This window comes from Myripristis murdjan, chromosome 1 (assembly GCF_902150065.1).
Source record: "Myripristis murdjan chromosome 1, fMyrMur1.1, whole genome shotgun sequence".
NCBI lineage: Eukaryota > Metazoa > Chordata > Actinopteri > Holocentriformes > Holocentridae > Myripristis > Myripristis murdjan.
In genome coordinates, this window is record NC_043980.1 from 20,746,095 (window position 1) to 20,768,269 (window position 22,175).

The 22,175-nt window shown below is 41.0% G+C and overlaps 1 protein-coding gene across 2 annotated transcripts; it reads left to right on the top strand.

Moving 5' to 3' along the window:
- The first annotated feature begins 1,482 nt into the window (after positions 1–1,482).
- On the top strand, positions 1,483–22,090 carry spock3 (SPARC (osteonectin), cwcv and kazal like domains proteoglycan 3). 2 transcript variants are annotated; one of them, XM_030054265.1, is made up of 12 exons: positions 1,483–1,595; positions 1,777–1,899; positions 11,553–11,561; positions 11,665–11,704; positions 14,989–15,097; positions 15,965–16,073; positions 16,296–16,404; positions 17,239–17,352; positions 17,505–17,726; positions 18,848–18,910; positions 19,298–19,435; positions 19,690–22,090. In XM_030054265.1, the coding sequence occupies exons 2-12, from the start codon at positions 1,777–1,779 to the stop codon at positions 19,845–19,847; spliced, it is 1,194 nt and encodes a 397-aa protein (XP_029910125.1). In that variant the 5' UTR covers positions 1,483–1,595; the 3' UTR covers positions 19,848–22,090. The 2 variants fall into 2 exon arrangements, with proteins under 2 accessions (XP_029910125.1, XP_029910132.1); XM_030054272.1 differs by lacking the exon at positions 11,553–11,561.
- The last annotated feature ends 85 nt before the right edge of the window (positions 22,091–22,175 follow it).

The window sequence follows — 22,175 nt, forward strand, 5'->3', positions numbered from 1 at the left end:
ACGTTTATGCCTGTGTGTGCACAGTTGATCATTTAGCATCTCAGTTGCACATGCCACATGATACACCCTCGTGTGTCTCTCTGCAGCAGTCATGCATGCTTTAAAATTCTAATTTGACTTTCAAATGTCTGCACTCTGTCATCTCTTTTCCACACACCCACACGTATGTGTGTGCGCATACACAAACACACATACATGAACATACACACACACACACACACACAGCCTCTTATGAAGATGAAGATGTGAAGCTCAGGTCAAGGTTGGTTTCTACAGCAACTCTGCATATTAATGCCCTGACCTACCTGGCCAGCCGGCCTCTCTCTGAACAATCATATTAATACTCTCTCTCTCTCTCTCTCTCTCTCTCTCTCTCTCTCTCTCTCTCTCTCTCTCTCTCTCTATCTATCTATCTATCTATCTATCTATTACTTTCTCTTCTCTTTTTGTAAGCCTGTTTCTGTATCACTAATTGTATGTCTGTCCATTATTCTCTCCTTTTTTCTCTCTGTTGAACTTGAATATGTATGTGTGCAGTAATAGTGCCCCCACAGTATTCAGTTTTAGCCTAGGAGAAGTGCACCAACTACACATTTTCTTTCTGCAGAGAATGTCATTTGAAACACCCCCAAACACACTCGGCACATACAAACCAGATCCGCTCAGAATCTGGCTTGTCTGACAGTCTGAGAACATGTTTTGGACTTGTGCATGTCCCAGGCAGGGCTAATTCAAAAGGAACTGCTTCCACCCACCTCCACAAATCATCCAGTGTGTGCCTCTTAAGTGCATGTCTTATGGAAACCATGTTATCTCACGCCGTCAATTTACAGTCCTGAGCTAACCTCTGCCTGGAATGTGAGCTAAACTCTGTCATGACTCACTGCTGTACAGACAGGCCTGAGTGGCTGCCATGTGATGGCTGTAATCAGATCAGAAATATAGGCAAGATAAGGGAAAGCGTACACACACACACACACACACACACACACACACACACACACACACACACACACACACACACACACACAGGCACACACACACACACACACACATAGTACCACACCTTCAATTTGAAAAATCACTCCGTATTTCCATAATATGCCTCATGGGACATACTATATTATGTCTGTGGCACTCAGTAGTGACTTAATAGTGACCCTATTGTATTTCAATTTATCTCACGTGGTATCAGAATAGGCTAATATTCCTATAATGTCCCCATGAGGAAGATTTAGCCTGCATTATATTTCTAAAATTTATCATATGATTTCTACATGCCATAGGCTGGTTCCTTTTCATAGTGGCTTATCAATAGGAAACACTTTTGCGGTGGCCCGATAACAGCGCACAGCATGGAATCGGGAGTGTTTCCTCCGCACTGAGGAGGGAGGGAGGGAAAAAAGGAAAAGAGAGCGCAAGGGTTGTGCGCGGTCCGCTAGCTGCGCGTTCACGAGTTGCTGCGCACAGGGAGCCGGTGCGGGGAGAGAGAGAGAGAGAGAGAGAGAGAGAGTGAGAGAGAGAGGCGCTGCTATTACTAGTGACAGGAAACGGCAGCGAGCATATACAGTCTGGAGAGCAGCTGATGCGACAAGGTAGGGGCTGGAAATAAAATATTACACATCTTTTCTTCATTTTGCGATAAGCAGCTTTTGCGATTGCTGTGAATTGTTGATGTGATGCAGACCGAACTGTCTCTATTTCCAACGCGTTTGCGGTATCCTCCGGTCTGATCCGCTGTCCTCTCCCGGCGCTGTTGTTGTTGTGTGTCCGCAGATGCTGAGCATCGCCTTGCTGTGTGCGTGCGCTGTCGCCTTTGGACACGTCGCTGCTCGCTCCGAAAGCGGCAATTTTTTGGATGATAAATGGCTTGCCGGAAGATGGGATAAATTCCGAGATGTAAGTAATACTAATAGAAAAATATTTACCCTCTAAATTTTACCCTTGTCTACCCCCCTCCCCCATTCCTCTTACACGCTCATTGGTTTGTGATCATGCGCTCCTCGTTTTCTCGTTAAGTCCAATCGACGCGTCACGGGGCCCGTTGTGGAGCTTGTCACTCGTTCATCCACTGAGACAGCCACATACACTGATGATCAAATGCAGGGAAAAAGCAGGGATGATCCTCGCCTGCTGTGAGTGTGCTTTTGAGATAGCACATCCTGCATAACTGAGATAGCCAGTGCCTCTGCACAACACAATTGTACAACGCCTATCAGAGAGCCACCGTTGACTCCACAAAAAGCGGCCTGATGATGAGCAGGTATCTGGAAGGAAACGCTTCAGTGGCCAGTGGCCTTGATCTGCACTCAGACCTGCAGTGGGTTAAAGCTATTTGCTTGGGTAGAGAAATGAAGAGCTGCCAGAGGGCAGAAGCAAATCAATGGAAATATAGGCTAAGTAAGGATGTACAGAAAGAGAACCCAATACTGAGCAGTAATATGGCTGGCAGTAGTATATTCCTAGCATTGTGTGTGTGTGTGTGTGTGTGTGTGTGTGTGTGTGTGTGTGTGTGTGTGTGTGTGTGTGTGTGTGGTTCAACAGTGTCTTTTCTCTCTCCCAGTCTCCCAGTGTTGCAGTGGTTGTGCTGGTGCTGATCTGGGTTTTCAGATGATTGTGCTGTTTTTGAACATCTTCTCCAGTAGGCTTCACCAAGGTGCCGTCAGCCACCATTACCCTGACATGTTTATATAAGGCCACTGCATAGTAACACTGCCACCGATTGTCATGCAACATACTGTACAGCCTCTGATCATGTAGGCCAGCTGCCAGGTAGCTGGAGGGAAATACTGTATTTAACACAGTTCAGTGGCACGGTGAAGCCTCTATTCCCTCAAACATCAACTTTTTAACAAAATTGCTTGATTTTGCATATTTTGGCATTGTAGGATTAGTAAAATGTTTTTGACTGGTGCTTTAATAGTGTGTGTCTATAAAATAGTATTTTTATATGAGAAAATGTACGTGTGTGTTTCACGTTAAGTTTATTTCATTTATATATCACTATAAAAACAAAACACATTTTGCATCTAAATGCCTCACAAAAACAAACAGTAGAGAGCAATAAAGAGAAAAAAGTTCAAATAAATGTAGAAGCTTCATTGTGCTGACTGCTATTGTTTGGGAATGTCATAATTAAAAGTATGTATAAGAATGGTATAAAACATAGAATAGAGTAGAATAGAATAGAATACAGTACAATACAATACAATACAATGGAAAAAGCATGCTTTTGTCTCTGTGTTCTCTCTGGTGAAGGTCTCAGGTCAATCAGTGGGGCTTTTCTTCGAGACAGCAGGAAATCCTGCCTATAACCACAGCTTTAATAGGTCCACACTACCACCATTGGCTTGCACACACACACATACACAGACACACACATACAAACATACACACACACTCACAATACAAGAAACAGAGGGTAGGGCTCTATTCTGGCTTTTGTACAATATACTTGGGCAGAGAGCCACAGAAACAACATGGCCAGCATAACACACCAGAGATAATACAGTTTTTGCTGATACCAGATCTAGTGAATGGTGTCACCTCCATGAAGACCAAATGCAGTGACTATTTATTTATTTATTTATTTATTTAGCGAATACTCTTATGTGTGTTTGATGTAGCATTTCCAGTATTGCAGGAAGAGAGATACAACACTGGGTGAGAATATTCTGTTTAATTTTTAAAGGGAAAAGGCCAAGGCTGTCTTTTCTAGACTCTTTTTGATGTTTTGTAACTCACATGGTAGTGTTTCTATCTTTGTCAGTTTCTCTGTCATTCTCTCTCTCTCTCTCTCTCTCTCTCTCTCTCTCTCTCTCTCTCTCTCTCTCTCTCTCTCTCCCTCTCTCCCTCTCTCTCTCTGCCTGTCACACATGACCATGTGAACCCATCAGCTCAGGTGGGCCCATGTGACGCACCTTAGGCCCAACTATTGAGCAGGATTTGGATTATGCAAATAGGTTGTCAGGACCAAATGCTAGAGAGGAAATGTGATTGGCCATGTGCTCTGCTGATTATAGTAAGATGAGCGGAACTCTGTGTCTTTGAGATAGACAGAGAAAGTGTGTGTGTGTGTGTGTGTGTGTGAGAGAGAGCTGCGAGAGCTGGGTGGTTAATACAACAGAGAGGTCTATAAATACCACACATGGCAATGAAAGGACATTTAACCTGTTCAGCTCAGAATGAAAGCGAGTTACATAGATAGATAGATAGATAGATAGATAGAGGCTGATAATGAGAGTGGAAAGGAAAGATAAGAGAGAGAGAGAGAGTGAGTGGAGTGATTGGTGGTGAGCTGAATGCTCTGTGTGTGTTCACGTCTGTGTTTTAACCTTGAGGCCAGAGCGCAGGCATTAGAGATTGAGTTGTAGTGCAAAAGCAGAGCATGGTGTGTGTATGTGTGTGTGCGCAGGTGCTTCTGTATGTGTGTGGGTTTTTTTTTGTTCTGTGCAGGTGTTTGAGCTATCGGTTCCTGCTTCAGTGTTTCTGTGATGTGTCCATGTTTGCATGTGTATAGTTTGTGTGTGAACGAGCGCCTTCATGCATATTTAAGCAAGGATTCATCAGTGTATGAATGGGCTTGTACTAATAAAAGAAGCGGTGACAGTCGTGCTGCTTTCATGCACCCCTGTCTTTCTACATCCAAGTGAGCATGTGATTTATGTCACCATTCCTTCGCTCTCATAATTACACAGGTTGGAGCTTCTTCATTGTTGGTCTTTGTCATTGGTCAGACACGCAGATATTCAGAAAGCAAGACCACTGATAACATATTGTCCCCCTCTTATGGAAATTTACTATCTGGGCCAATCAGTAACCTTGTTTTGGGATTCTCATTCCCACCATTCAGTGTAATATTTCATTCTGGAATGTAGTGGCGAGATGCATCGTTGCCACAGGATTTGCCAGCATTGGATCAGTGGTGTCTGATGTGTGAATGAATAGATGTGTCCCCTCACTGGCTGATTGGAGTAATTTTGAAAATGTGATTGTAAGATATATCATTCCACCACGTTTTGGCAAAATCCAACAAGAAAGCAAATGCTGTAGCTCCTCATCTTAGGCTAAATCTTAATGCAACTTTTTAAATGCCAGAATAGAGCACTGAGGTTCATCAGTTCCATCATTGTGCATGACAGATGGCCTGGGGTCAATGCATAGTCTCTCTCCTCTACAATCAACCATCCAACCATTTTTAAAGTTACATACTTACACTTTTTTTTTTTTTATAAGTCTTGTATTTGTTCTTGTAGCACACTGCACATTATAGGGTACTTACTGTGGAACAGCAGGCTTAGCAGCAATGAAATCTAATAAACTGTACCAACCCTAACCCTATAATTGAACATGTTCTGGCTTGCACATTATTCCTTGTCCTTCAGAATGAATGGATAAGGCACGCATTGCTTCTCTGGTATGAAATGAGATACTCATATATGAACTGATCTCTGTATTGATCTATTTGTTATTTGTTACCAAGGTGTTTTAGGCCTGATGCTTATCTGATGCAGTTTTCAAGTCAGTGATGTATAATGTATTCCAACATTTTTTTTTTTTTTTTTTTTTTTTTTGCAATACATGCACACATTCAAAGGGTGCGCTAAGCATGTCTGTGTGTGTGTGTGTGTGTGTGTGTGTGTGTGTGTGTGTGTGTGTGTGTGTGTGTGTGTGTGTATGTGTGTGTGTGTGTGTGTGTTGGAGGGGGATGAGGGTTGTGATCATGGGAGGGAAAATGACCTTGAGTTAAAGGTGTACTGTTTAAAATTGCCCAGTCTATTTAAGTGAGGAACCGTTAGACTCATCTGATAAAAATCGTGGAATAAGCACATAATTTGATGGTTGAGTCCACCTTGTTGTCATCTGACTCAACCTGACTCACTGATGAATTGTGTGCTTATTCTATGTTTTGCCCAGTTAAATAGAATCGGTCTCATTTAAATCAGCCGTAGGCAATTTAGCATGGTGAACATTTAAAGGCTTAATTTGGTTACAACTCCAGCAACTGCACTTGAGTATTTACTTGTTAGTGTAGCCCTCAATCCTGCAGTTACTTCAAAATTCAATATTCTTGAGTGTAATGTTTTTTCTTTCGCCGACCTGCTGCAATACACTGAATCTGAATCTGTTACCTTATTTAATAACATTCTGTGCCACACTTTGCATTACTGTGATTTAAATTTTATCTTCTCGCCATGAAACTGCTGCTCTTATCTTTCAGTGAGAGCCATAAATGGGTCTCCAGCTAAGTGCATATAGGCCCTGGCCAGTGATCCAGGTCCTGTTTGATGGCTGGAGAGGCCTGGGGCTTTCTCTGCTGCACTGGTGCCATCTTAGTGCTTTCGACATTCTGCTCTGCTTATTGGACCTTGGCTGGCTTACAGCACTGGCACAGGGTGAAGGAATAAGCTGTAGAGCAAGCTAGGTCTAATACAGAGAAAAATCGCAATGAACTGGTTGTGATGAAGAGTGAGAGGCTCCTCTCCTATTTTTCTCCTCTCTTTGTGTGTTTCCGTGGTCTACGTGTCTGTCTTGTGTTGTTTGTGTTCTGGAGGGTGAATGATGTAGAGAAGGTACAGAGCTACAGGCCTTTTCCACTTCAAAGGACCTCAGTGAGGATTTTTTTTTTGTGTGTGTGTGTGTGTGTGTGTGTGTGTGTGTGTGTGTGTGTGTGTGTGTGTGTGTGTGCATGTGCGTGCGTGTGCTCTGTGGGCGTGCACGCATGCGACATGCTTAAGGAAGACAAGCAGAGACAATACAATGAAAACAGTCTGCGCATATTGCTCCTGTTCGTTAAGGGAAGGAGACCAGAAAGTGGTGGGGGAGGGAAGGAAGCCATTAGGACACTGTTGACAGTGCTGGAAGTTGAAGTTGTAAAAATCTAAAGCAGAGGTGAGAAAGAGTGATAGAAAATGTATCATGGCTCTCACACATTAAGTTCATATATGCCTGTTTTAGTAGATATGCATGCATACAAATTAAGCATGTACAGAAGGTAGCTAGGGTGCCGGCCAGCAGAGCCTGTCCAGCCGTACCAATGCATGTGCAACTGGAAGAAAGGAAGAGAAATTGGTCGATGGGGAAAAATAGATGTTGAGAGAGATGGAGAGATAGATTGAAAAGTTGCTATATTTATGCTGTACTCAGGAGGCCATTAGCACCATTGTAGAATTTTGCTTTTCCTGCGGATTTGGGAAGGGGGTAGGTGGTTGGATGTGCAGTGAAGTGCATTCATCCAGTTATTTGATGCTTTGTAGTGCTGACAGATTCTGGCACTGCAGCCATATTTTTGGGAGTGTTGTGGTGATGCGCTTTGGAGTTTGTTTATAGAACAGTGCGTGTCAGTGTGTGTGTGTGTGTGTGTGTTTGCCCGCTGATTCCATTAAGGAATCAGACTGCGAGCACTTTTGTTGTCTTGACCTGTCCGGAGGGCCTGGTTGCCCATAATGCAATGCTCTCATTATTCAGTTTTCACATTCTGCAGCGCTGGAAGGGAACCATCCAAAACAGGAGCAAAAGCACTTCACCACTTGGCTTTATTCTTCACTATGCTCTCAATATCTGAGCTCTCCTTGTATTTAGATGTCACAGTAACTTTTACTATGTGGAGTTCTGCACAGCCCAGGACACAACATGAGAATAAAAAAATATACTTCATGACCATGAATAACTAAGCCAGGCACACAAGATATCAGTTTATGGTCTAGAGTAATAATTCCTAACAAAAAATCAAGTGGATTTCGGGATATATAAAATTACCATGAATTACAGATCTTGTGGTCTTGAATTAATACATTCCTTTGATGTGCAGGATGTTCTCACAAAATGTGGATTGTGTGCTCTAGAAATATATTACATTTTATTCATCTATTTACTTAACATCAATTCTTTTGGTTATATAGACCATTTTTACTTAGACTTAGACTTTTTACTTGGATGATGTGGTTATGTGATAGTCAAGCTTTTCTTCCTCAAAAGCATTGCCCATGCAATACCTTAATAAATGGAAATGACACGTTCCAATTAAAAAAAAAAACAAAAAAAAAAACACAAGTATCTGGTAATATGTCCTACTTATTTGCTGTTATTTTAGTGTAAAAAACATTGAAGCATATTGCAGCTTTAAGCTGCACATGGTAACTTCACATTTTAGTGGCTCCAAATGGCATTGACAGGCAGGTATTTGAAAATTTACAATTTTTAATTCAATCTCCAGAAACTGCAAGTTGGGAGCTCCATTTTGAGATTTACACTCATCGGTTGTTTTTCTTCCCCAATAAAAATCTTCCCTCATGCAGCTTTAAAGAAAACAATGCTCCTGGTGCATAGTGTTGAGAGATTCAACACACACAAACACATACTTGAGCACACATTCCTCTGCAATCTGTATCTGTGTGTATGAGAGTGTGTGCACTATGGGGAAAAAGTTTCACTACAGTAATTTTAGTTGAAATTTAACTATGTGTTTACTTCAGTTTGGCGATATTATGATACAAAGACACTTTATTTCTTTATTTTAACTTTACCTTAGCCTTATCTTAGTCTATACTGGTTACAACTATGCTGTAAAAACTATACATATGTATGTAAAGCTAACATTTCTACCATTTTTTTCTGGGAAGAACCTTAACAGAGTTTGGTTTGGTTTTAGGCCTAACCTGTAAGTACAACACAGGAAAGAAAGTTAACATTCCTTGCACTTCTTCCTGTGATGAACCCAGATAGGGGTACTTGCTGCGGAAACTACTCTCTGGCAAGCAGCTGATGGAGTGTTATATAAACAGTGAACACTCCTTGGTCTTTATTAACAAAAAAAAAGTGAACATCCTAAATTAGGACTATTTTATAATTATACAAATAGTTCTCTGTAATACTGAAAATATAATTTTTTGCCAAATAGTTTGAATTCCTTTGAATATGAATGAACTAAAGCAGACTTCCGAAGAAGCTTCTTAAATATATTTTGTATGCATATGTGTCTTTATGCCTATGGGCTTGTGAAAGTGGGCTAAAACAAACAAAAAAAAATGCACAAAGAGAACAGGTTATCTTTGTGACAGAATGACAGAGGAGTGACAGCCGCATTCCTGAGGCCACAGGTTGTTGTGTTTTAGCCGAGAAAAGTGTTGATTCCCAGAGACAGGGAGACAGGAGAGTAAACACCCCTGACCTGAGAGTGGGTTCACTGAAGAGGATGCAGCGAGCTTGAGCCACCACATCCATGGGTGTTCCCCCCTTTTCTTCACTTAAAGGAGGTAGACCACTCACCTTCAGTACATCTATTGTTATGGAGCCCAAACATGGTGCAAGGTGTGGGGGGCTTGAAGCATCTATATTTATAAGCACTCTTGTTGTATAGTGTCAAATCATAACAAAAGTTATTTCAAGGTGCTTTACAGAAACCCAGCAGATATTGGCCAAATCCATGGACCAAAATCTCCCCCAAGAGCAAGCACAGGGCGACAGTGGCGAGTAAAAGACCCTTTTAACAGGGCCAAAAACCTTGAGCAGAACCCGGCTCTGGGTGGGCGGCCATCTGCCTTGACTGGAAGAGAGAGAGAGAGAGAGAGAGAGAGAGAGAGGAGGGAAGAGCACACTGGAGTGATGCAAGTTAGCAACATAGGGCGGTAAAGTAATACCTAGTGGTAGGTTAGTAGGTTGCAAAACATATTCTTAACATAAGAAGAAGTACAGATACGTATGTTAAAAAAATCTACCACTTCTTTACTTAAATAAAAGTAAAAACTACAGGCTCTGAAAAGTACTCAAAGTCTAAAAATAAAAAGTGGCCCTCTGAAGGACATTTCCACAGCACTTTTTTTTCAACAGTCAGCAGTTTCTGTTAATTGCTCCTCTGAATCTGTTCAGTCGGCAATGTTGGCTGGTTCACTGTCATCCATGTGGCGACTAGTTCTCCCTGTCACGGACATCACGTTCACTAGGCGCCATTTCTCTGCGGTCGAGTATCCCTTTCTTGTCTTCGTCGTCTTGTTACAACTGCTGTGCATGATACGCACTGCTAGATACACCAAGGGACTGTTTTTTCTGTGCGTTATTGTCCCATCCATTTAGACTGAAACTGACCTTGATACTGGGGAGGCACACAGTGCAAAAGAAAAATAATTGATTATTCCCCAATCCTCTAGAATGCATTAAAACTAAAGTAACAAGCCTGTTTTGAAAATGTAAGGAGTAGAAAGGACAGATATTTGTGTTAAAATCTAGTGAGTAAAAGTAAAAACTTGTCAGAAAAATAAATACTCATGAGTACAGATTCCTGAAAAATCTATTCAAGTACAGCAACATTATTTCCTGTGTGTTTAAAAATGGACCTAAAATGGGCATAAAACAACCAAAAACTCCCAGAATACTGTATGATAAAAAAAATTATCTGTATATGGTAATAATTCATCTGAAGAACGTCTGTTTCATCCATGCTCTATGTTTAATGTCCAGCCTATAACTACAGTGTAGTGTTGTAGTGTCCCCTGTTCAAACACTGTCACCTCGCCACTGGCTTTGGTTAAATTGTGATTTATTGAATTGAAGAAATTATTTTCTCTCTGAAATGCCTTTTCTGGGTTTTAGGCACAAGGGTTGACGCAGTTTCCCAGATAAACATTAGTTTTATACAAAATAGTCGTACTAAAGACTACCTTAAACAGGTCTTTATGTAGTGAAAAAAAAACTTGTTTATTTTACATTTTACATTTTTTACTGACAGATATTGTCTTGCTAGTTTGGCAAGTTCTAAGTGCAGTCCAAATTTTAGTTTTTTAGTCATGGCTACTCCTAAATTAAAATGTTTTTTTTTTTTTATATAAGTATAGCCATTTTTGACAGTGTGCCCTGGCCAGAACTTCATTTAAAGTACATTAAAGTACATTTTCATAATGAAACCCTGTAGCTGTCAGACAGCTTCAAAAGCATGCCACATAAAAGCCACATTACAAATTAAAGAGAAGAAGTTAATTTTCCTGTCATGGTTTAACTGTTGAATTTCAGCTGCAGTGTGAAATTCAATCTGTTCAGCTGATATGATACCCTCCCTCCATTCCTTATGTGTGTTTTTGTGTGTGTGACAGGACAGCTTATGGTCTCTCACAAAATGACATTTGGTGATTTAAGGGAGTGTGATAAGTCACACATGTGCTCTCTCACATGCACGCACACACACACACACACACACACACACACACACACACACACACACACACACACACACACACACACACAGACACGTCACTTGTGATCTATCACTGTCATTGTCACTATCACAAGCAATAAATTAGCATGTTTGATGGCTTAGAGCTGCTGTCATGAAAGCAAAGCAAAGCAACATTATCTCAGCTAAATGAATGCACGCTCCATCTGTTTTTGCATTTGAAAGTGTGTGTGTGTGTGTGTGTGTGTGTGTGTGTGTGTGTCTGTGCACATTTCCCCACGTTTTTTTTTCATCTGTTAAATTCATTATGCAAAATCTCCATGCTAAAAGCACAGCATAATCAAATTGAATTTCTTTCTTCCTTTCTGTGAAATGCTTTCTCATCAAGGAAGTGGAGGTTTGTATGACTGCCTATGTTCTTTTGTCAGATACATACTACATTGTCTACAGGCTATTTGACCACTTCTCTAACTGTTTTTTAATGGTTAACTGTGTTTTAGGAGCCTGGAACATGGAGTCCAGCCAAGCCCTTCGATCAAGGTGAGTGTGTGAGAGAGAGTCTGGGAGTGGCAGTGGTGTTGGCTGGGTTTGGATATAGCAGCTAAAACAACTAATTTGTCAGTGCATGGCTATATTCACGACATCAGATTTACCCTCCTTAAATGATCACAGATCCCTGAAAACCTACTGTGATTTGAATAACATGCAGACTGACCAGGAACAGCCTTGAAACCCAAACCCAACAATAATTAGCTTAAGGCTGGCCCTTATATTGATATTATATCGATATCATGATGAGAATAGGTATCAATTGGGATTTTGGATAAGTGTTGTCTTGTTCTGGTTTTAAAGGCTGCAACACAGTGAAGAGATGACATTTTCTGAACTTATTAGACTGCTGTAGCTGTTATTTGCCTCTACCAGCTTGGTCATCATATCCACATTACTAATGATTGTTTATGAAAAATCTCTTGTATTCAAGTGTCTTATAAAAACACCACGAGTCATCCCCACAATATTGTCCAAATATCAATATCGAGGTATATGGTCAAACATATTGTGATATTTGTTTTTGTCCATATTGCCCAGCCCCAGATTAGCTCCTGTAAGAAGGAGGTGATGAAAATCTCATGCCCTATCTTCACCTATTGGCTTCTTTGTGCTAAATCCTTGGGACATATGCTATTAGCTGTCTCACTTCATCATCCAGCATGACATGATCTAGATAGGGAGACAGCACAGAGGACATTCACACGTACGCCAAAGCCCAGGCACACACCAAACCGACTTCAAAGAACTGGCGCCGACTGAGGGTAACGCTCTTTTGTCACCTGCTAAAATTCATGAACGCACCACGCAGACTACAGCTGATGGCTGATGTGCAAGCGCATTCTGCACCTGCAGGAAATAATTCTCTGTACCAGAACAGGGCAGTCTAGTCTTTCGAAAAATTAAAACAGAAGCTTCAACACTTTGAACTGGCTGGCGGGCAGCTGGTGAGGGCCAGTGGTGCAGGACACACACACCACACAAACGGGTTCAGTTGCAGAGCCGAGAGCCGCCCATAACTTTGTGATGTGTGTGTGTTGGAAATTCAAGGTGGGGGGCTGATTTTGTGACAATTTTCACAGACTTTCCAAACCTCTTTGCAATCTGTGTATGTATGGTGTGTGCGTGTGTGTGTGTGTGTGTGTGTGTGTGTGTGTGTGTGTGTGTGTGTGTGTGTGTGAGGTCGTCCGTGTCCACCAGATGAAATAAAATGGACAATAATACAACAGAAGATGAACAAGGGATATAATAGTCATTCTACTTTCAAGACGCAGGCTGATATACTGACAAGGGTTTGGGACAGTTACATAACATCTCTCTCTCTCTCACACACACACACACACACATGCACACTTACTTCCATTCATTTTTTACAGCCTTTCCCTAATCTTAACCATAACCAGGCCTAACCCAAACCCTTATGCTCACACTAACCTTAACTAAACCTAATTCTAACCTTAAACGTAACCAATAAGCCACAATTTGCCTTTGTAGTTGTGTGGACCGGTCAGTGTCCTCACTTCCCAAAAATGTCCCCACTCTATTGATTAAAAATCTGGTCCTCACTATGTAGCATTTACAAGTACACACACACACACACACATTAATACACACAGTTATGTCAGGGAAACAATAGCATTAGATAGTGCGTTGGAGGATGGAGGCAGGATAATCTGCCAAAGCTGCTCAGGGATTACAGTAAGGTTCTTTAGAGCAGAGGTCACTCACAAACTGTTCTGAGATCAGCCGAAGCCTCCGATCCTGGCAAGGCACCCACACTGAGTGCCGATCAGGGATCAGATACAGGTATTTTGTTTCGACCAGCAGAGATCGCATCCTCAGCCAAAGTTTCTTGTCTAAAATCAGCTCTCACCTAGAAAGCCAGATATAGCACTCAGCTGTGGGATCTGACACCAGATCAGTCTGAGGATCTCTCCTGAGGCTGACACTCAGTGCAGGCAGATCTAGGGTCAGAAGTAGCCTCTCTAACCACTTCCATCTGTTTTTAGCTGTAAAGATACTTAACGGTGATACTGTGTTGGCTTCAGCGTGAGAGAGATTCACACAATGAACACATACATATGCTTAGGGGATTACAGAACATACAAATGGACAAATATTGACTGTGGGATCTGATACCTAATCAAATGACATAAACATGAGAAAGTAAAGAAAAAGAGCAAGCCAGGAGTCATTTAGTCACTTGCCTAGAAAGTGACAGAATAGAAAATATATGTGTTATGATGGTGCCTGATTTTTTTAGATGCTGTCCTTCTGTGTTGGCACTATGTTCTTCTGTTCTTCTGACAGTTTTTTTTTTTTTTTTTTTTTTTTTTAAATAAAGTTATTATCTCCACCAGCTGGCAGCCTGGAGGAGATCATGTGTTATGGCCCTGTGTTTCTGTCTGTCGCTTATCTTTCAAACTACTGGGCCTATCAGCTCAACTTTTTTGTGCACAGTTATGACTGTATGATGAAGCACCTCTCGTGGTTTAAGTGATTCAAAACCTTTGAAAAAGATTTGTTTTTGCTACTTCTGCTCTCTCTCTGTTTCATCCAATCGTGGATGACAAAATCCAGGACTTGCTTTGTGTTTTTTGGGCAAGTTTACACACTGCTGCTGAAGAAAGTCAACAGAACACAGTGCAGACACACAGGAGAAAAATGTTAAAAAGTGTCAGAGGCCGATGTAATCTTTCAACAAGTTAGTGGACTAATTTGCCTAATCCTCAAGGGCCTTTAGACCTTGGTGGAAAAAGACAACAACGGGTTGAAGGAACCTCTTAGTTCCATGGAAAGTATTCTCTTAAAGTATTTAGGTGGAACAGACAGAGAGAGGTGAGGCCGGGCACGATGGTGTGTGTGCAGTGTCAGACCTAGCAGTGTGTGTGTGTGTGTGTGTGTGAGAGAGAGAGAGAGAGAGTGGGAGAGAGAGAGAGAGAGAGAGAGAGAGAGAGAGAGAGAGAGAGAGAGAGAGGACGTTGCCATAGGTTCCCGATCACCAGTATGATGTGTGTAATAAACTAAAAGAGATACAGAGAAAACAATAAAAAGTTAAACTAGAAAGACTTTGGGACTTTCACAGTATATTTACTATACTGTACTATATTATATTTGAATCATACAGAAATTTAATTTGTAATTTGAAAAGCATTTGTCAATATAATTGGCTGCTGAATCTCTCCTGAGTTGTGGTCAGCACATAGGGTAGCCTATAAGGTAGCCTATGTTAAACACTGTTCTCATACTGCATCACTTTTCTTTGTGTTTCCCAGGCCTTGATCCAGCCAAAGATCCCTGTCTGAAGATAAAATGCGGTCGCCACAAGGTGTGTGTGGCTGAGGATTACAAGGCAGCCACTTGTGTCAGCCTGAGGAGAGTCAGGTAGAAAAGACTCTCTCACTCTCACTCATGCAAGACATGCAACAGTGCACACACACACACATACACTCTTGCTCTCCCATATATCCTTATATTTCGAAAACTGTCCTCTCTGATTTCCGTGATGAAGTCAGAAATTAAATAGAAATGGATGAGGAGAAAATAAGATCTTTTTTTTTTTACTCTCTGTGTCTTTGCTTTCCTCCCTTTGAGAGAGAGAGAGAGAGAGAGAGAGAGAGAGAGAGAGAGAGAGAGAGAGAGCATGATAAGCAATACCAGAGGGATGGCTATTTTTCTGTTTTTCCAGCTGGTCTGCTGGTTGCCCAGTTCTCTTGTGACTGTTGTGTGACATTACTGTTTAGTCCAATTACCCTAGCGCTGGCACTGCCTTACAATGGACACCAAGTCCTGCCAAATGATATGAATGGACTGTGTGTATCTGTGTGTGTCTCTGTGTGTGCGTTTCTGCGTTTCTGTCTGGGACACTGCAGGCTGGAGAGAGGACAGTAACACCATACTGACCTCATTTCCCATTCTTAGCAACAACACAATCACCACTACACAGTGCAAACAAATCAGAGAACAACATTACAAACAAACACTAAATCCTTTTCTTATTTCTGAATTTGATGTAAAAAAAAAAAAAAAAAAAAAAAAAAAAAAGACAATATAATACAGATACAAAATGGCTAGGAAACAGATTAATTTTGAATGAAGCAGGGAGAACAAACAAAATTCAAATAGGTGTGGCTTTGTGCATTGTTCTCTGATGGGGGGGACAATTTTAAAAGGAAAAACTGTGCATGAAATCTCTGCTTATTTTATATTATGTTCAGTGTGAATCAAGTGTTCTTGGTGTCTCCTGTCTAGTTTTAAGGACCCCAGTTTGTACCAGAATCCAGGTTCAAAGTGCAAACCCTGCCCAGTGGTTCATCCCTCCCCTGTGTGCGGAACTGATGGACATACCTACTCCACCAAGGTGTCTGCATGCGTACACACACACACACACACACACACACACACACAAACACACCTATACCCACACACGCAACTGCTCTGTCTCTAGAAAGAAAGAAAAACAGCTGTATACACACAAACTGCATTTTTTAATTTCCTCCCATAATGGGAGACACGTCCTGATTTTACTTAGACTTCCTCTTTTGTCTGCTCCCCTTCAAATCTCTCTCTCTGTTTGACTCAGTGTAAGTTGGAATACCAGGCATGCATCACCGGAAAGAAGATCGCTGTGAAGTGCCCTGGCATGTGTCCTTGCCCCTCTCAGCCTGAACACAGCTCTGCAGAGAAGAAAGGTACACACACTGCAAGCTGAGATACTTTGCACAAGAATCATTAAATTCTCTGTAATGGTCGTAATTAATGAGTCGTACAGAGTGCTCAGGCTAGCAGGGTGTCCTAGGAATTAGAGACTGTCTTTCAAGTCTTTTACTAGCAAGCATCTGTCCTGATGCAGTATCACTGAGCGGGACACTGAATCCCTACCGGCTGCTGTTCCTTTGCCTGACCCTGACCGCTGACTTGTGGTGGAAACAGTGCTCAGATTTGCTACTTAAGTTAAAATAGTGATACTGTCATGGAAACATACTCCATTTAAACCAAAAGTCCTACATTCAAAATGTTATTTAAGTTAACTTTTACATGTATTAGCAGTTTAATGTAGTCAAGTATGAAAAGGAGCACTCACTGGAAGAATGGTTCATTTTAGACTGTTAAATTGTTGATGTATTAATCTGTAATATGCCTCACATTTTATGTTTTGTATGTAAAAGCTTATTCTGCAAGTAACTAGCAGCTGCTAGTTACTTGCTAAGGTTCCCAAACATTCCATATATACCCTGCTGAATTACAGGGAAAAGTGTATAAAATGATGAACACAAAATCTAAATATTTTCTATTTGATGTCATGGTGCAGTCATAAAACAATGGCAGCTTGGCTTTAATATGTCGCTCAATGTAAGTGTGATGTAGCTTCAGTTAAACATTGCAGCCACCAGCTACTTAAGGGAGATTTTAAGGGAAAATCAAAGTTCAGGGGGTTAAGTACAGTACTTGAGTAGATGTACTTGGTTAGTTCCTTGCAAGAAGGCATTTTGTAATTCTCCTTTTCTCTGTGTATGAAACTGTAGTGTGCAGTGAAGCAGACCTGAAGGAGGTGGTGAGTCGTCTAAGAGACTGGTTCAGAGTGCTGCATGAGAATGGAAACCACAAGAGAGTCAAGATCCAGAAACCAGAGAAGAACAGTAAGTCACCTGGCATTAACAAAACATTCACTGAATGCTGAATGTTTCTGGGCAGGCTGTCACTCTAATCTCTGGAGATCACAGTCATTGTCACATTATGTATGATTTTTTTTCCCCATCTATCCTCTCTCATCTGTGACCTGTCCCCCCAGAGTTTGAGGTTGGGGCTTCACCTATCTGTAAGGATCCTCTGGGCTGGATGTTCTCCCGCCTGGACACGAACTTTGACCTCCAGCTTGACGAGTCGGAGATCAAGAGCCTTTACCTGGACAGGAATGAGCCGTGCTCCGATGCTTTCTTTAGATCCTGCGACACGCATGCCGACAAAGTTATAACCAGCTCAGAGTGGTGTACATGCTTCCAGAGGCACACAGGTATATATGTGTACACACACACACACGCACGCACACACACACACACACACACACACATACACACATTATGCAGCTCCTGATGCTATACTATACAATACAAAGCAGCACTATATACATAAGTTTGCACTACAGTTATGCATTTCTCAAAAAGGTTTTTTTTTTTTTTTTGTTTATTTTTTTTAAACTTGTGTGGTAACCCTGGCAGGCAAGCGTGTAGAAGATCTGGGTTTGGGTTCTCAAGGTAGATCTTAAGAAATTACATCAAGGAATTTTTTATGAAATTCTTCAAAAGGCTCTTAAGTGCAGTTCCTCACTTATAGCTGAATATGGGTAATAAATATGGGTAATAAACATTCAATTGACAATCAGGCAAGGAGACCTCACCTCAAGGTTTTTTTTTTTTTTTTCAGTTTTTTTTTTTAGGAAGAAACATAAGAAGAAACTGTTTTAATTTTTTCCCTCTGGAATAAAGGAAAGAAAAAAATGGCATTTGAAAACTCTTTTTCTCTGAAGAGGTTTTGTGAATCCTGATGCTTATATGGGATGCCTATGATTTTGTGTTTCACTGTAGCATCAAACAAGATAACAGGAAAATGAAATAACAACAAAATTAATGGGCAGCTTCCAGACAACCAAAATGGTTTATTCTCCCATGCTATGGTACATGTTCAAGTTCAAGTTTATTTTTAGCCCTTAATCGTTGTTTCCAGTCTGACAAGGCTTTATAGACCCACAGTTTATAGAGAACAAAACAACCGCCCCCCAACCTGAACCTTCATGGAGGCTAAGAAAATACTCCCAAAACAACCCAAAATCCAAAAGGGGAAATAATGGAGGACAGAATACACGATCAAATTCAGTGTGGTATGGTACAAAGTAATGCATTATAATGCATCTTTGTGTGCAACCACGGCTGAAAGTTTGTTTTCGCACTCAAAAATATTCACAGATGAGTCACCAGAACTTTTGCTACTAAAAGGCGGAAGACAGTAGGACGGCATCATTCATGACAAAAGCAAAACCTAAACAAAAAGGATGCGGTGGTTCACACAAACAGATGCATTCCCAGAAAAGAAAACTTCTGCAGTTTGTTACCAGAGTCTCTTGTCTCTCCTTTTCAGATTCCCCTTGTAAAGCAGAGCTGTCAAGCATCAACAAAAAGCAGGCTGGGAAGAAGCTGCTTGGTGAGACACACACATGCGCGCGTGCACACACACACACACACACACACACACACACACACACACACACACACACAGTTGTGGTTCCATCACTTCAGAAGACATTACATTGACTTACTTTCATTTCTTGGAGACTTCACCTTAACAACCCTAAAGTTAACTTACCTTTAAATCAAGTCTTCATCCTAAAATTAATGATTTTCACTAAAGGGACTTGCTTTTTGTCCCCATAAGGGAGGCAAGTCCCTACAGCATGACTGTGTAAACACATTCACATCCCCATAACATTAGTAATACCTGGTACACACACACATCAGTGTTACCACAACACACACTCTCTTACCCTGACTCATTGCATGTGTCTGTTGTGTGTTTTCTTTGTATGTACAGGCCAGTATCTGCCATCCTGTGATGAGGATGGTTACTACAGGTCCCACCAGTGCCACAGCAGCAGTGGCCAGTGCTGGTGTGTGGATCGCTATGGCAACGAGGTGGCTGGATCACGCACCCATGGCCCAGCAGACTGCGGTAAGTGAACTATGGGGGACATTGATAACCATATTGACGGAATTTTAGTTGTACAGCCAGTATGCCTTGTCTCTGTGCTTGTTTATTTGAATGGACAAATAAATAAATAATAAATAAATAGTTCCTTGTGTGAAAGCGTTAACACGTGTAATTTTCCTTTGATGACATTGTATATCTGTCAGTTAAGTGTTGAAATTTTACACTTATCTGTTTGGTCAAAGATTTTGTTGTTGTTGTTGTTCCTTGTTGGGCAGGTGTGGTTTTGGAGTCTTCTGGAGACCTCGGGAGCGGAGACTCTCTGTTCTCTGATGACGATGAAGATTCCTTCGTCCTCAATGACCAGGCTGGGATGGATGACGAGGATGACGAGGATGAGGAGGATGACGATGACAACGAAGAATATCTGTCGTAATTTAATTTGATTTTTTTTTAAAGAGAAAAGAAAAAGAGAAAACTGTTCATTTGGTCCAACTGCACGTTTCTAGGTGACTCCCCAGGCAGATACTTAATCGTACTAACAGCCTATGGACTACTCTCTGTGTATTGTTTGTTCATAAGTAAATACCAATATTCCTGGCAAACGTTCATGTTTTCTCTTCCTGTCTAATATAACATATGATTGGTTAAAGGCACTTATTCACTCGCTTGTCAGCCAACCAGAGAAAATTACAACGACTAATCGAAAGCCAATCCAGTGGTTTGGATGTGGTGACGTGTGCAACGACCTCTCCCTTCATTGGACAGTCCATGTCTTTTAGTGTGTCCTGTCCTTGTGCAGCACTCTGATGCCTGAGTGTGCTGATGCCTTAGGCATAATGTTAAAGAGATTTCTCCTCTTCTTTATCCCCCCCTCCTCATCCTCTCTTCCCTTCCCCTTTGTTCCTTATCTAATGTTCCTGTGTATAGGTGGGATGTTGATGATGTAGATATGAGAATATTGCACTCTTTAGGTTTCTTTTGATCCCGATTTGCAAACTATAACCTTATGGAAATGTGAGATAAGAGTTAGACATGCTTCATTAGAAGAATTAAGGCAAAAACGCAGTGTGAGTTGGATAGCAATCAGAACCGACACGGCTAGTTGTTTTCACTGAGACACAAATCAAGACAAATCATCTCAAAAGGCTTCGCAACAGGAACAGCCAAGCTGCTGTTAGAAAAAAAAAGACTGTGGTGTTGGAAAAAAAAAAAAAAAAAAACATTATCTATTTTTCTAATCCATTGTTCGACAAATACAGAGGATTAAACAGATTTGGTGGTAGCATGTCTAATACCGCGTGCTGTAGTTTCACTCTGTAGGACCGGAGGCTAAACCTGTGTGGAAGTCATAATGGAATTTGGGGTTGAAATAATGCCTCAAGCACGAACAGATGAAACCACACCAACAGAGTTATAGCCTGCTTAAGCCACAATCTTTTGAAAACGTGTAATAACACTGTATACTGACCTTTTATACATCAGAGAGCTGAAGCATAATCTCATCGTAGCTCGCCATTAAAGATTATTGTAACTTGGTAAATTTTCAGATGTAAGCAGAGCATACAGTATTTAAATAAAATCGTGTAAAAATATGATTTGAGCACACAGTGTAACTCAGTAACTCTCTTACACACATAAAAACACAGACTTGTGCACTACACACCTGTTTAGGGTATGGTGTTTGGGGGTAAGGTGTGCCTTTTGTTGGTAAGGACCGATATGGAAGGAGAAGCATGCATACTGGACTGGACCTGACATAAGCCCGTCATTACACTGCATAAGAGCGGCATTTATTTCATAAGGCAGAAGGAAACTTAGACAGCATTCTTTGGTCTTTGAATGCTTAGTGTTTCGGATGTCTCCTATGACGGCTTTACACGGGCCATATTTCAGATTTTCCCTCTTGATTTGTTACATAGAATAGCTAGAATGTAGAGAAGCACAGAGATACTTAGCAGTTAAGGTATACAGTACAAACACATACTTAGATTCTGCTGGAGTTGAAAATGTTTTATATATTAGTACAGTGGCTAGACAAAGCTTTTGGTTTAGACAGCTTTATTTTAAAAAAACAAAAATAAAAAAGATGATCATCTTACATTGTTTGCTTTTATTTTGTTTCTAAAGCTTGACCTTTACCCGATCTGCTCTAAGAACATGTAAAATGTGTCAGGGCTGAAAACTTGGGTTTAAAAGTGATTCCAGATTTGTATATTCTCGATAGGTCCTGTGACTGTGGCTGTTACGGTTATACAAACCTGGTACCAGCTGAACTCTTATGTCTTTTTTTTTTTTTTTTTTTTTTTTTTTTTTTTTTTAGTAATCTGCTGTTGGGCTTCATTTTAAATCTCTTCTCTTGAAATTCCATGTTAAGACCTGAAAAGTGCCATCTATTTTCCAATGAGATTTTTTCCCCCCATTTTCCCCCCATTCCTTTTAACTTGGAATTTCAATACACTTTTTGAATCGGAATACATGTCAAAGTCTTAGAGTGTGTCGTTTCTTTGGTGTGATGACATGCGAATCATTTTGATAACCTCTGACACTGTAGCCATGCTCAACCAATCACACGCTGTCATCACAGGTCTGGTATAGTATTGTTTAAAGGTTATGAAACAGATGCATTTTTTACAGTGTATGTATGATTTGCTGAAATAAAAGCTATATTGACCAACATGTGCTTGACTGCATTGTCGTGTGTGTGACTGGGAAGACAGACATGAACACATGTAGCTTTCTCTTCCATGTAGTCTAGTTTCTG

Bases quoted from the DNA above. Each gene is read 5' to 3' on its own strand.
- spock3 (XM_030054265.1), top strand. From the start codon at position 1,777: ATGCTGAGCATCGCCTTGCTGTGTGCGTGCGCTGTCGCCTTTGGACAC. The intron at 11,705-14,988 runs GTGAGTGTGTGA...TGTGTTTCCCAG, and splicing joins AGCCAAGCCCTTCGATCAAG to GCCTTGATCCAGCCAAAGAT. The intron at 15,098-15,964 runs GTAGAAAAGACT...TCTCCTGTCTAG, and splicing joins GTCAGCCTGAGGAGAGTCAG to TTTTAAGGACCCCAGTTTGT.